The sequence below is a fragment of the Clarias gariepinus genome, chromosome 9 (genome assembly GCF_024256425.1).
Source record: "Clarias gariepinus isolate MV-2021 ecotype Netherlands chromosome 9, CGAR_prim_01v2, whole genome shotgun sequence".
Taxonomy (NCBI): Eukaryota; Metazoa; Chordata; class Actinopteri; order Siluriformes; family Clariidae; genus Clarias; species Clarias gariepinus.
Window position 1 is genome coordinate 36,060,001 of NC_071108.1, and position 15,000 is coordinate 36,075,000.

Below are 15,000 nucleotides of genomic sequence, written 5' to 3' on the forward strand. Positions count from 1 at the left end.
ACAAACTCGAGAAATCTCCGTCTTTCTCTTTAAACATCTGAATGATGGAGTGAGATGAACAGAGAGAAACAGAGAGACAGAGAGAGAGAATATATATATATTAAATTCAATATTTTATTACATTTAGATTGCAATAAAAAAAATTTTACTTTAATAAAAAGGCAAGTATTAGTGAGACAGAAATACAGTGATGGTATTAAGTCAGTGGGATCATTTATTAAAAAAATAAACATTCCAGTCAATGTCCAACAAAAAAAATTGTATTCTAGGAAAAGTTCTGTATTTTAATTAATAAAATCATTATTGTCTATCCTTTTAACTCACAAACAAATTTGGGAGGTAAACAATAATTAAAACAATATTGTCTTTTTTATGTTTATTTTTGTTGTAGAGTCTCATTAGAAGAAATGATTATGAAATAAAGTCTTTAGAAAGAAGATAAACAGAGAAACAAGCAATAACTGTTACCATGACGACTAGGAGCGAGCGATACAGGACAACATATCATTACATCGTTGTATATAAATCCCTCATCAGGGCTCATCAGCTAACCTGAATATCACTGAGAGAATTGTATTGTAATAGGAATCATTCCGCCTTTAATCTTACGACTGATTCATCTGACTCATTGTTTTTGAGTCACTGATTCATCTAGAAATGATTCGATTCTTCATTTTGGTCCAAGTCAAGTCAAGTAGGCTTTTATTGTTATTGCAACAGTATACAGTTCAGTACACAGTGACACCAAACAACGTTCCTCCAGGACCGAGGTGCTACACACAACATCAATAATAACAATAATAAAAACTAGCTAAGAACGATACAAAAGGACCAAAAGGCAATATAAAGTGCAGTTGTGCGAACAGAAACATGAGAGTTCTACATGAATTAAACGATCCGTTTGCCGTGGCCGATCCAGAACAGAAGCAGAAATAACCGCGTGTCTGTTTTTGCTCCACAGTTCTGACCCGGCTGGTTTCGGACCTTCAGGCGTTCCTGCTGGTTCTGGACGGTGAGAACCTTAGCTACATCGCTCAAGCTCAGAAGAAGTCCATCTCAGAGCTTCTGTCCAAACTGCAGGAGCACAAAGACACACCGGGTGAGTGGGAGCGCTGATGTTAGACTGGGAATAGACTCGTTACTGGGGTTACATTTCAACCGTGTTGTGTTTGCTGAGAAGGTTTGATGAAAATGGCTTATAAATAGTTTTAGAAGTGTGATTTTGAGGATTGTTCATGAGATGTTCCTCAATATGGCAGAAAACCATGGACGTCCTGTTAGTGATTGTTACTAAGCAGTTATTTGACTGAGTTTTTAAAAAAGTTTTTAATCTTCAATTTTCCAGAAGATCTGGGTTGGTAAGGTAAATTTTGACCTTCTACCGAGCAACTGTGAAAATTTCTGTAACAGAGAAACAAACTAATAAAAGTCCACAGGTAATATCCTGAACTGGAGCAATAAGATGATGTCATAAAACAGCACCGACCCAACACATGCTCAGAGTGGAACACACACTCGCTACATCATTTATTCCACACCGCGTGTTTCCATATTCCATCATGAATCACATCGAAATCTTCTCCTTATCCATACAAAGATTTTATACAATTTTCGTTTAGTTTTTCTCCTTTTTCTATAAATAAAACTCCTCATGCAAAACGCTGCTTTTAATAGATTCACACCAATAAAGGTTTCTGGAGAGTGTGTGTGCATGTAGAGTGTGTGTGTGAAGTGTGTGAAGTGTGTGCCATGTACGGTCATGAAGAGGTCAAGCAGGACACATCTAACACTCCAAATATCCAGAGACCGTCTCTGCAGCCTCGCTGTAAAAATTCCTCTGTGGTTGTAAAAAAAAAAAAGAAAAAAGAAGAAAAAAAAAGAGAACTCGGCTCTTCTGTTCCATCTGACTGTGTTTGGGAGTTTCAGATCAACTTCAGCTTCTGGAAACTTCTCAACCTTAATGCTGGGTTTCAGAATTGCGCAGGAGAAACAGAAGATGTTTTTATACAATAAAACTAGGAAATTTACGACGTGTAAAGACACATAGAAGGGGACGAACTGACCTCGGCGGGATCTAGCAGCTAAATCTTTATTTAGGATTTAGAACAAGAAGAAGATTTGTAGACCATTAAATCACTGACAATTTTACTGCCCTGTTAGCTTGTTTTTTTTGTATAGCATTTTGCTAGCATTTTAGAGATCCAATATGGCTGCTATAACTATTTAGAGTTTGCTAACATTCTTGCGAACATTTTCCATTAGCTTCCTCGACGGTAACTCCAGTATGGCCGCCGTAATCGTTACCTCATTAGCAGGACAGTCTCTCAGCCAAGGTCAAAACTTCCAGCAGCTTTGGCTAACATGGTGCTAATCTATTTGCTAACATTTTAGATCAACTGCAGCTTCTGGAACATTCTTAACCTTAACGCTTGCTTTCAGTCATGAGCGTGTAGTGGGATAAACTGTATAGTAAATTTTTTTATACAATAAAGCTATAAAGTTTATGAGGTGTATGGAGAGATGTTTAGGGGGACAAACTGTCTTCGGAATCTAACAGATAAGTCTTAAATTAGAAATCTGGAGAAGCATTTAGCATTTTGCTAGCATTTTGTGTACATTTCTACCAGAATTCTTTCATTTTACGATCCAATATTACCTTATTAGCTTGGTCTATTAGCTCTATTTTTTATTTTTTAAACTTTAAAACTCCAGCAGCTTTAGCTAACATTTTGCTAGTGTGTTTTCTAGCATTTTATATTTGTAGTTCCTCGTGTCATTCAGGTGCCAGGCAAACATTTAAAGGAAAAACTTTTTTATTTTTTTTTAAGTGATGTGTCGGATATTTAAAAAATATTTAAACCGTACTTGAGTTTGTCCCTGAACTAGTAGACCTGCCTCTATGGGAACTCACTCATTTTATAATCCAGTAATTGTTTTGCTTTTGTTTTGTCTTGGCCATTTTGGAAAATTCTATTTGCATTAGAGTTGACGACATTTTTTGCTGACGTTTTGTTGCCACTTTTTGTGTCATTGGGGTTTAAGTTATGTCTCCGTAGCCACACCTTCACTCGTTTCTCATTTTTTCAATCCAGCATGGCTGCCAAGAGCTCACCATATCAGCTCAGTGCGACTGCCATTTTTAACAATTTGATGTTTTGCTAACATTTACGTGTTGTACTTTATACTTTTTACACTGAGCCTCTAGAACGGCAAAATGCACAGTTCATGATACATTTTTTATTTTTATTTCAATGGAGCAGCTTTTTGTATGCTTTATTTTTGATCTAATGGGGAAAAATAAATCAGAGACACTACTTAACAAAACCAAAAGAAGTGGTTGTTATATGACCTAATCTTATTACTAAGGAACTGCCCGATGCCTCACCTCTTGTGTTTGCGTTAGCTAACCTGAGGAGCGTGATTCGTGACGGGACTGAAATCAGTTTCTGGCTTCTCCTCTCAAACCCCAGGTTAATTCCAGAGATTTTAGCGGCAGGGTGTGAGTCAGAGCTGGCTTCCTGAAAAAAATAACTCCATGTCGAAGAAGACGTTCAGTCATTCCTGAGGCATGTCATTTGCATTCGAGTGCCAAATAAAAGCAATTGAACGTGGATTTGGCGAGCGTTCTCCGTGCGAGAGGAGAAGAGAAGCGCCTGACTCACTGCCTGGACGCGAAAGCGTGGATTAGCATCACCAAACATGGCACTGTACACATGTTTAACAACCCAGAAAATGCCTTTCGCTGTGAAACATACAGGCTATATACAGTATTTTTGAACGTCTACTGTGGATTGTTTTTAAACAGCCTTTTTTTTTGCTTTTAGAGATTTATATACGCAGTGTCATAAACATAAAAATAAACTTCTATCGTAAGTACAAATTACCATGTCATAACTAAACACAGATGAAGTTCTGATCAACTGTGGGGTTTGATATACAAATTCTTTTTTAGATCTAGGAAAAAAAACAAAAACATATTTAGCCAAGACTTTTCCCAAAATGTAATCCTGAGATTGCTGAAAAAACAACAACAACAAAAAAAAAACACACACCAGGAAGTTAGCTATCTAACAGCAGTGTAGTGGGCTAATTAAATGAGTGTTTGTGTGTTTCGTGTGTATTTCGTTTCAGTAGTGGAGGATGCAGAGTACATGATCATGAACTGTCCCTCTGGAAGCCCAGCTAACGACCTCAGGCGAAAGTCGGCTAATGATTCGGGTTCGGCTGAACTTCCGCAGTTCGAGTGGCTTCGCAGCATGGTGAGTCACATGACCACAAATTTATCTCCATTCGCTAACAAACTAGTAAATGTACAGAAATGTACAGAAACACACATAACATTTCCCAGGCAAAATATTAAGGCTGGCGAAAACAATTTAGCTAACATTTACAGTCCATTTGCACATTTTGCACACCATGGAACCTTAAACTTTGACTTGCACATTATTCTGCACATTGATTTGTTCATGACTGGACATGTTCTTTATATCCCAATTCCACTTCAATTCTATTTTATTTTGTTATTTGTACACAAGTACACAATGTACATTTTTACAGCTAAAAGAAGCTAAAAAAAAGGTTTTTCTATATTTCTATATAGGTAAAAATGTTCTCTAATTTTATACTTTACATTCTTATTTTAAAACTATTTTTAATTTTTAGGTAATTAGCGGTCGTACAAGATGACACAAAAAAAACTGAAACTTTTTTACAATCCAATAGAACTAGAAGTGATAAAAGAAATACATTTTATTGCCCGTTCCACTGATCCATGATTACTACAATGGCGGAGTGTTTACTTGCTAAATGTCACTAACCCGCAGTGCTACCACCTGCTAATGGCTACCAATACGCATTTCAAAAATTCCCGTTATTCTGTGTCACCTTGTATAAGCATTTCACTTCATACAGTATCATACTGTGTATGTGATAAACTATTTTTTTTATTTTAATTTTGAATTTGATTTGAATACTAACTGGCTAACTTTCACTCGCTTAATGTTAGCAGTAAAAATGTATTTATACAAACATACTGTATGGAGCTAGCTAACTTTAAACCTTAACTTTAAACTTTAAACAACTTAAAATCATACTAAAGTATCAGTAAAGTTCACAGGTAGCATTGGTCACCTAGCTGCATACAGTAGCAAAGAAAGTAATCTTCTGAACAATTAAATCTAAAAGCACACAAACCAATAATAGCTTTATTACACTGATTAATATAATAATGACATCTTTATTTAAAAATACTTTGTTAAGAACTAACAAACATGGTATTTAGGCCAGTCATTAAAGTTTATCTTTATAACACTGAAAAAACTCAACATTACGATCGATAATATATCCAAGCTAATAATAATCAAGCTAATTATGATACCATGCATACTTGGGTAAATAACATGTGACTAGCCTTGTAATTAACAAGCAGCTGCTAATTGAGCTAGTTTTACAACATGTACAGAAAGTAATCATACATTATTCACTTTTCAAACACAAATTTCTGCCATGCAATCAAACTAGCGAAGTTGTCACTAACTAGGTGATGTATGTGATGAGAAGTTTGAGAAAAAAAAAAGGGGGTTTTTGCATAGCAACTACTATGTGTAAGGTACATGTTTAGCTAGCGGGCGTTAAATGCGATGTATAAAATGTAAATTAAATAATCTTTTTAGTGAACTTTTATAACATAGAAACTGTTGTAATGCTGTATAATTAATTAATTAAGGAAATGCTGTAGAATTAGCTTGTTTATCGCACGTTGCCACACGATAGCTAAGCACGCTGCATTAGCACACTCAAGTTCACCCAGATCTTAGTGAGTTTTTGCTTTCAGGGGATTTAAAGACTCACGCTTTGACGCCTTTCCCAAACAGCGCTGCGGCTAATCGGGGGCGTTTTTCAGTCAGTCAGAAATGTCAAAAATGCGTTATTGTGGAATTTGGCTTAATGTGTCACCGTTGGGATTCGGCTCAACAATAAGCACCTTTGTCACGGAACATTCCACGCGCTCTCTACGGTGTAATTCAGCGTGGAGCGGCAAAACAAGAACACGGTACGCAGGACGGGAACAGAACCCGCTGTGCCAAATTTACCAGACGGAGTGCATTTATTTCTACACCGTAAACACTTCTAACGTCTCAGAGTGGTGATAAGCTTCAAGACCGCACTCACACCTTAAGTATTACTAACGTTACTAAATGAGTTTAATTTGGCCTCGGACCTGGGGTGGGGGGCGTGGCCTCCGTGTGTCAGTCACAGTGAAGGCGATGACTTACATAAGCATGTAAAGTGTAGACTGTACGTAATATATAATTTGTGTGTACGTTTATAGCTGGTGTTAGTGTGGGTGTGTTAGGGGACACTGTAGTGTGCAGCAGTGATGTGGTTGTGTTTTAGGGGACACTGTTTCCTGTGGTGTGATGTGGGTTTGACGGTGCTGCCACTGTAAGACTGTGATGTGTATTTTAGGGGACGCTGGGTGTGTCGGAAACGGTTCGATAGAAGCGCTCCTGGTCATTAATACAACAGATTTACGGGCTTGAGACGCGGCTACTGGGGCTCGAACGCGTAATTTATGCAGAGAAATTTGAGTCGTATTTAAGGATTAGTGTTTATGTAAGATTTGATTAAGGAAATATTATAAGACGAGGTGGCTATTTGATTGTGTCTGTCTTGTAAGAACGCTAACTTGAGCAGGATGGTGGCGTTTGAGACGGAGCCCGTGTGTATTTTTGGGGACGTTTGGTTGTATGTGTGTATTTTAGGACACACTGCTTCAGTAGCAGTAATGACAGGCCAGAGTTTTGTGTGTGTGTGTGTATGAGTGTGTTTGTGTGGTTTTGTTCTAGGCTTTACTGTATTCGACTAGGACGAGTGCTGTGTTGTGGTTGGCCAATCAGAGGTTAGAAGGCGGCGGATTGGACCAGTGCTGTGTTGTGGTCAGCCGTTTTAGACTTTCCCATCTGCAGTGTGGTTTCCGTGCGGGTTCGCTCGCTCGTCTCACCCAAATCTCGGGGTGGAGGTCAGAGGTCAAACCCTGCCCCGTAACTGAGGCCTTTTAAGTGGCTTACCACAGATACACAGCAGTTAGTGTGTGAGTGTGTGTGTGTGAGAGAGTGTGTCTATGGGAAAGAAGATTGATTAGAGTTTTACAAACAGCTAGAGAGTTAGTTTGGCCCCAAATTCTTTTCCTTAGACTTACTTTAAATGTAGTCACCTAGCCGAGATGTATGTTTGTTGATTACGCTATGGCTAATTTAAATGATCTTACACTTATAGTTACATTTTTCTTTATCGTTTCAGTCAGATTTGTAGATTAGCAGGTAGCTAACATAATGCGACCTCTCCATGAAAAATGAAACCTTAGCAAGTATGAACAGAAATTCAGAATGTAGATTTCGATCTTTAATAATCTAGCCCGTAGTGACAGCGCTGAAGAACATCTTCGTGAGAAGATCCTTCAGAGAAATCATGCTGCGATTCAGATCTTGTTTTCTGCATTAATTTGAGATCATTTACGCGGGATGTCGTGACTGGGTTAGGGTCTCAGTCATAAAAACTCATTAGCATTTATTCCAAGCGCGTCTTCACTTTTTCCTGGGATGATGAATTCTCACTTCTGAATGTGTAACATGTTAAAGAAATATAAATACAGAGCTTATGCTAGCTTATGACTGAAACAAAACTTTCACTTTACGCTGTTTAACGCTGTTACGTATCGTTTAAGGACAACGCAGAGACACGGTGGCAGTGAAAATAAGATGAAACTGAGTGGAATATCAACATTTACCTCAAATATGTTTGTAATATTTTTATAGAAACACACTGTATAGCTAAAAATGTAAGAGAATAATGCTAAGCATCGATTGCTAACTGAACTCTCAATGATTCTGCCTTGTTACGAAGTGCCAGAGCTGATCGCCTTCCAACTGGTGAAAATGTCCTTTGTTTTAAATGTTTAAATGGAATCTTTTTGAACTCATTTGTGACCTACAGTTTGTACCGTTCAGCCTGTGTGGGATTTGGGTTGAGTTTCCACGGTTTTCAGAAAGTTCAAAAAATGTTAAGGATGTGAAGAGGAGGGACTTTATCTGAGACAGGAAATGCTGTGTTTATCCGCGAGGCCCATCTGAACGGCTGAGAACCGCACGCCTATTGGTCCAGAAGAGAGGAAGTGGACGTTTTGCATGGACGATTATGTCTGTCTACGTGATGGGGGTAGAGTGGCACTTGTGATGGAGTGATAAAGTGATGGAGTGATAGAATCCCCCCGCTCGGGGGGGAAGAGGAAGTCAGATGGCGCGAGTCGGACCTCCAGGGACGATGAGGTCAGTGGCAACATCCAAGCAAGCGGACAGACCCGGACTTTTTGAATTATCTTTTCGTCTCTTTTTTTGTCTGTATTTCCATCCTTCCGTCCCCTAGCGTCTCTCCTTCCTGTTTTTTTCCTCCTATAGGAGTAAATGCACAGGGTTCTTTGATGTCTTTAACACAGATATGTATCTGAGGAGCTAACTGTACATGCAGTCCTCCTCCCTAAATGACAAGAATGAAAATATTCAGAAGATTAAAGGGGACGGAATAAACATTTGAGAAATGTAGTGTTATAGAATTACCCCCCGCAGAAAAGCCTGGAAACCGAGGGAACTGATACGAAGAAATAAACAAGTTACGTAGTGGTTCTGCGCGATTCCAGCAAGATCAGACCGCTCTCAAATATGTGTTTAACTTAGCACAAGTTCAGATTTCACATTTCAAGGTGTACCTTTTCTTTATTTCTTCCTTTTTATTACCCTAAAATGCTGTCACTCGTGTTTCTGGCATCGTGGTCCTCATTAAATCACGTGTGAAACAGGAGACGTGAGTGAAGCGAGCCAGCGAGCACACACATGACAGAGATGTCTACTATACCCGTGTGAGCGCTGGGTGATGTACATACAAGTTGAAATATCGGTAAACTAGGTAAATTACTACTCACAGTAGAATCTTCCATTTCCTTACATTGTGTGTGTTCCTGAAGTGTCGAATGTCCTGAGCTTGTATTAGGTCAAAGTAGCCTTCAAGTCATAGTAAAAGTACATAAATCTCTTTCTCTACCCCTCGCTCTCACCCCCACCCATCCCCCAGGGTCAGAGCTCTTTGACCGACGATGTCTACAGCCAACACCTGCTACGTGATTGGCTGTCATGACGGGAAGGCAAATTACACAATTACTTATAATAGTCTGCAGGTGGCGATATTTGTGTAGTAGAAAGTCAAGACCTTTGTTGTAGGATATAGTGAAGTAAAGTTCGAATGTATGCAAACTACTAAAGTAAGTTAGTTAACTTTTAAAAAGTAAAATAAATGCACTTAGTTACCTCACACACCGAGAAGTACTTACTTCCTGGTTTGAAGTTATCTCTGGCATAATTTATCGTTTATCGGAGACAAATGATCAGAAATAAAGGAGCCTATAAAAAGGTAAAACAGGATCTCTCAACAACCACTATCTTTTACACAGCCTGAAATAGAGCATGAAAAAAATGGAAGCAAGAAATTTCTAAAACTTATAAAAACTTTTCATGTTGTTTTTAAGCTCAGTGTGAATCCATCCGTCTTCTCTCAAACATGAAGGTACTTCCTAAAACAATTCTGCTCCCTTACGGGACAACAATTTCCAATCCTCACTGTCATCCTTATGTAGATAAGAAGAACAGACCTCGGAGTAGACACAGAGTCTGGAACTGTGGCCTCTGAAAGGTCAACAGGTTCACGGTGGATACAACGAGGACCTTGAACGGACTTGATGAACATCCAACAGCTGTTTTTCCCATAGCTTTCATGTATGGTCAGAACGATGTTTTTGTTTTCCCTCCCAGATTAGTCACTGCTGATTTCTGCGACATAGCTACTAGTGTAAGAGAACGACAGCGTCCTCCAACATGTCCCGTACCCACACGAGCTAAACAGATCATACCGATGGTTAGCGGCTCCTGGAAAGCCACTGCCTTCCCCCAGGGGGCAGCACCAATTACGCTTTGAACTCAGGCTCTTTTAAAGATTGGGCTTTGTCTTCGACAGTTGAGATGCTCGGAAGCTTGAAACCTTGTTATTCTGGATGTTCTGTGACTCATCATTGATAGACGAGATCATGTTTATTCAGTAAAGTCTGGAAAAACAGTGGCGTACTCTCTTTTCCTCTACCTCTCAATTTACTGTATATGTGGCGCTTAAGTACTGCTTTGGTTTCATTTTTATTAACCAACCTCTTACACAGCATACTTTCATGTGTGTCTCCTCAGTCTGTGGGTCCCGTGGTTCCTCCACGCCCTCCAAACAGGTTGGGGGACGATGACTGCTACGAGGAGGCTGAGCCTTTTATTCCAGCCACTCAGTCTACAGGTTTGTACGAACAGCTCAGAGGGACGTAACCTTATTTACATGCCTTTACTAAATCACATTAACATTAATAGCAATTTTCAAAACATGTCTTGGATATTTGATGTGATCTGAAACTCGCAGTCGTAATTTATTTATCTATAAATCTATTTATAACTATTGAATATTTACAAAACGTTTGTGTTTCATCCACAATATGGATTCATTTACATGTTTGTCCTCATTATAACGGACTAGTTTCTGTGCTTGGTCTCGTTAAGTTAAGACTAGTTCATGATTTCTCTCATTAAGTACAGACTGAGTTTTTTGTCTCATCTTATTAAGTACAAACTAATTAGCATTTCTAATCTCATTAAGTACTGAATAGTTTAATTGTCTTGTCTCGTTAACTACTGACGAGCTTACCTGTCTGATCTCCTTAAGTACCGACTAGTTTACGTTTTCTCTCATTAAGTAATTAGTAGTTTTCATGTCTCAATAACTACTGACTAATTTCCATGTCTTGTACTGAATGAAGTACTGACAGGTTCATGTGACTCATCTCCCCAGATAAACTCGACTCAGAGAGCAGTCATTATGAGTCATATGGTGAGGAAGACGAGGACGTCCCTGTGGACCGAGCTCACTATATCCAGTGTGGCTCGTCTCAGTCCTGCCTGCGTCCTGTCCCTGAATCGCGGCTCTGCGAGTACCTCTGGAGGAAGAAGTGGCTCGGTCAGTGGACGCGCCAGCTCTTCATCATTAAACATGACTCCTTACTGGTGAGGGTGACACACGTACTGAAATACCGCTCCATTAGAACCTCTGTATAAGTTATCGATTTGTGTATTTTATACAAATATATGTTTCTGTTACTTAAAGTGTTTTAAGTGTGCTAAAGACCTCCAACCGCTGCTGGAGATGAAGCTGACAGGCTGTCAGGTGGTGTACAAGTCCAAACACAACAAGAAGATGCAGCATGAGCTGAAGGTGGTGAGCGAGTCGGAGACGCTCATCCTGGGCTTCCAGAGCTGCGGTCAGGCAGAGGAGTGGAGGAAGGTCTGATCCTGCTTATTTATTATTTGGTTCTCTCAATTGTGTCTAATTAATGTCTTTATACGCTGTATGCATCTAGTTTATGTGTCTTCTGTGTCTCGGGTGCACCTGCATTGGTTAAATCATCAATGTCCCATGTCTCATTTTTTTGTCTCATTTGTGTCTCATGTGTCCTTACTCCTCAGTTATGATTCATGAACCTTGGATTTTTTTTGTCTTCTGTTTCTCTCATTCTGTCTTACAGAATGCCAACTTCTTGCTTAGTGTCTTTTCTCTAACACATCTGCAGACCTCAAATCTAACTTGGTTTCTCTCTTATTTTTGTCTCCGCTGTGTCTCATTAATGTCTCATTTTTTATATTGTTAAGTCTCATAAGTGTCTCAGCCATTTGTCCAATGTTGACATATTTTGCTTATTACATGTAAGTGTGGGGTGGTGATTTTTGCCTTTGTCTCTTTAGTTTGTCTCATTAACCTTTCCGTGTGTCTCACAGCTCTTGCTGTGTCTCTGTCACATGTTTGTCATATTTATCTCATGATGTCTCATGACATATCTGTATGATGTGTCTTTATGTCTCATTTGTCTCAGTTATGTCTTATGGGGTGTTTGCACCCTACCAGTGTCTCATCTGTGTCTTACACACACCCTGGTGTCTCTCATATATGTCTCATTTATGTCCTGTGTCTTATACTTTTTTTAATTGGGTGTCATCATTGTCTCATCTACATTGTTGCATGTTTTGTTGAACACATTTTTAGACAAAAGTAAGAACCAGAAAATTGATTACACACAAGTGACTTGTCTCAAAAATGTCTTCAAAAGATTATACTGTAGATTCCTTTCTGTTATAAAAGACATTTGTGCATCATGTGTGCATTGTGTCTCAACTTTTGTCACATCTACACCAAATCTGTGCCTTCCTTGTAAGATGTTTGTATATAATCATCAATGTATATCTCATATTTGTCTCATAGATGTCTCATTTCTCTCTTAACTGTCTCATTCGTGTATCCTTTGTGTTATATGGAGGATACCTCAGGTTTTGATGCTGATGTATAATTTCCTGTGTCATGTCTATGTCATTTCATGTCCAGGTTTTATCTGTGTCTCATTTCCATCTACATTTGTCAATTTATTAAAAATATGTGATATATCATATTTAGATGTTAGGTCTCGTTTATTTCTCGTGTCTCACAAATCTCATAATTCTCGTCATCAGATCATTGAGGAACTCAGCGGCTCTTCGTACTGTGAGCAGGAATCCACGGGCTCCTCCTCTATCCTGAAGAGTGAAAGACTGGATTCTTGCAGGGTACAACATCTACGACTACTTATGACATAACGTTCTGATATTATGCATATACGAGAGTTTATGTACGTATTCTATTCTGCTCTCTATGTCTCTCTGTAGTCGAGCTCAGTCCTCCACACCGATTCGGACGAGGAGATCCCCACCGCTCCTTCTTCTGCTCTCAGCAGCACAGACAACAACAATTATAAACACAGGGGTATGTCGATTTAACACCTCGGGGTTAGGGAATCGTTTAACACTGTCGTCTGGATGTCTTTAGGGTTTGTGCTACAGTAACAATAAATCTATTTCTAACATCTGAGAGGAGGAATTTGTGACAGAATTGACTAAATGTGAACTGCTAAGAAGGTGTAAATGTTTGGCTTGACCAAAAGTATGTGCACCCCTGATCATTACACCCATTTGTTCATTGCTGAACATTCCATTTCCATGCACTCCACTCTTATCGTCTATGAAGACTTCTCACTTGGTTTTGTGAATCTCACAGGGGCGTCGTCATGCTGTATGAGGGTTCGGGAGTCTTATTTTGAAAACAGTGCAGTGGAATTAAAGCTGAAGCATACACAGACATTCTATACAATGGGTATGATGGTTAGGGGTGCACATACTTTTTAGCCATATACAGTAAGTGTATATACTATGCATTAAGGATGGAAGTGGATACTCAATCAATCCACTTTGTAGGTTTAGGAATGCTTATTGAAAACTATTACTTGAATCAAAAGTATTAGCACCCCATCCATCATCAGAAATGTAGCAGCACTGATCAGGCAAGGTGTAGGAGACCTAAATTAAAAAGTAATTAGATATATCAGATATATAAACATTAGTGTTGTTAAATCGAACATCAATCAAAAAATGAAATTGAAAGTCTACATGAGTCACAGCTCTAGACACTGGGGATAAAACACTGTGTTAAGACTTTACTACACACTCCTACTCTCACTCTCTCCCAGCAGGGTATCTGAACGTGCTGATGAATTTTCAGTGGCAGACGCTGTGGTGTCGAGTCGACTCCGGAGTCCTGAACCTGTTTAGCGATGAAAACAGCGACATGACGCCTCAGTACACAGTGCAGCTCAGGGGGAGCGAGATTCGACCCAATACCACTCAGGCACACACACACCGCATCACCATCCTACAGCACGGAGATCCGGTGGCTGTCCTGGAGGTACACACACACACACACACACACACACACACACACACACACATAAACATGTTCTTCTTGTAAACATGTAGTGATCCAACAAGAATATATTCTTGATATAATGCGTTTACGTGATGTTGTAGGATGTGTATAAAACTCTGTGTGTGTGTGTGTGTGTGTTTAGGCAAGTTGTTCTGATGATAAAGAGCAGTGGATCCAGCTCCTGCGGGATGGGAGCTCCCCTGCGGTTGTATCTCCAAATCAGCACAACAGTCACGAGTCACTTAGGTACACACCCACACCCACACCCAAACAACCCACCCACCCACACACACACACACACACACAACCACACACACGCGCACACACATTGAGTCATTTACGCAAGGTTTTTTTCAACCTCATGTTTCCTGTTGTTCTCCTCAGCGGCCTGAAGACTCGGACGCTCCCCAACGCCAACACCTACATGGACGACCCCTTTCAGCAGCTCAGTAGCTCAGTCCGCGGATCTCCCATCTACTCCAACACCACCTCACTGGAGCACATGGTACGGTCCAGAGTGGGCGTTAAGGAGGGAGGGGGGTGAGCGGGGTGAGCGGGGTCACACAAGGGCTTGGGTGGGGCGGGATTTCTGATGACCAGTGACCCAGAATTAATTGTCTTTAATCAACACTAAATGATGCTTGTGATGTTTGTGTCTGTGGTCTTTCACTTTAACTAATGAGTCATGGAAGCTAATATCCTCCACCCACTAATTGCACATGAAACATTTTAAAACATCAGGGAATAAATACACATATATTCATTTAAAGGTACGGTATGCAATATAATGTAAGTGGAAAATCAGTGTTCTTTGTATTATTCATCAAACTGTCACTTGAACGTGAATAAACACATACACACGTGGTTCTGTTTAAGTTCCAGAAATCCCACACTGCCAGAAACGGAGACACGTCGGATTCCCCTGAGTACAGCAACTGTGACATCTTCAGGAGCAGCAGTGAGTCCTGTAATTCAACTAGAATAAAATTATATTAATATAACAAAATATTAACATACACCTGACTTATGTTTATCAGACTTTTATCAGATCTGTGTATCGGTATTACAGCACAATTCGTA

At 39.6% G+C, this 15,000-nt stretch overlaps 1 protein-coding gene across 1 annotated transcript in view; it reads left to right on the forward strand.

Annotated features, from left to right (window-relative positions):
* Nucleotides 1–657: 657 nt before the first annotated feature.
* si:dkey-220o5.5 (actin filament-associated protein 1-like 2) overlaps nt 658–15,000 on the forward strand; it is a 19,120-nt gene continuing 4,777 nt past the window's right edge. Inside the window, exons 1-12 of the mRNA XM_053504675.1 lie at nt 658–694; nt 962–1,099; nt 4,132–4,259; nt 10,284–10,383; nt 10,930–11,141; nt 11,242–11,418; nt 12,636–12,728; nt 12,828–12,924; nt 13,685–13,899; nt 14,063–14,166; nt 14,305–14,425; nt 14,797–14,878. Coding sequence (XP_053360650.1) covers nt 658–694; nt 962–1,099; nt 4,132–4,259; nt 10,284–10,383; nt 10,930–11,141; nt 11,242–11,418; nt 12,636–12,728; nt 12,828–12,924; nt 13,685–13,899; nt 14,063–14,166; nt 14,305–14,425; nt 14,797–14,878 — 1,504 coding nt within the window. The remainder of the gene's footprint in view (nt 695–961; nt 1,100–4,131; nt 4,260–10,283; nt 10,384–10,929; nt 11,142–11,241; nt 11,419–12,635; nt 12,729–12,827; nt 12,925–13,684; nt 13,900–14,062; nt 14,167–14,304; nt 14,426–14,796; nt 14,879–15,000) is intronic.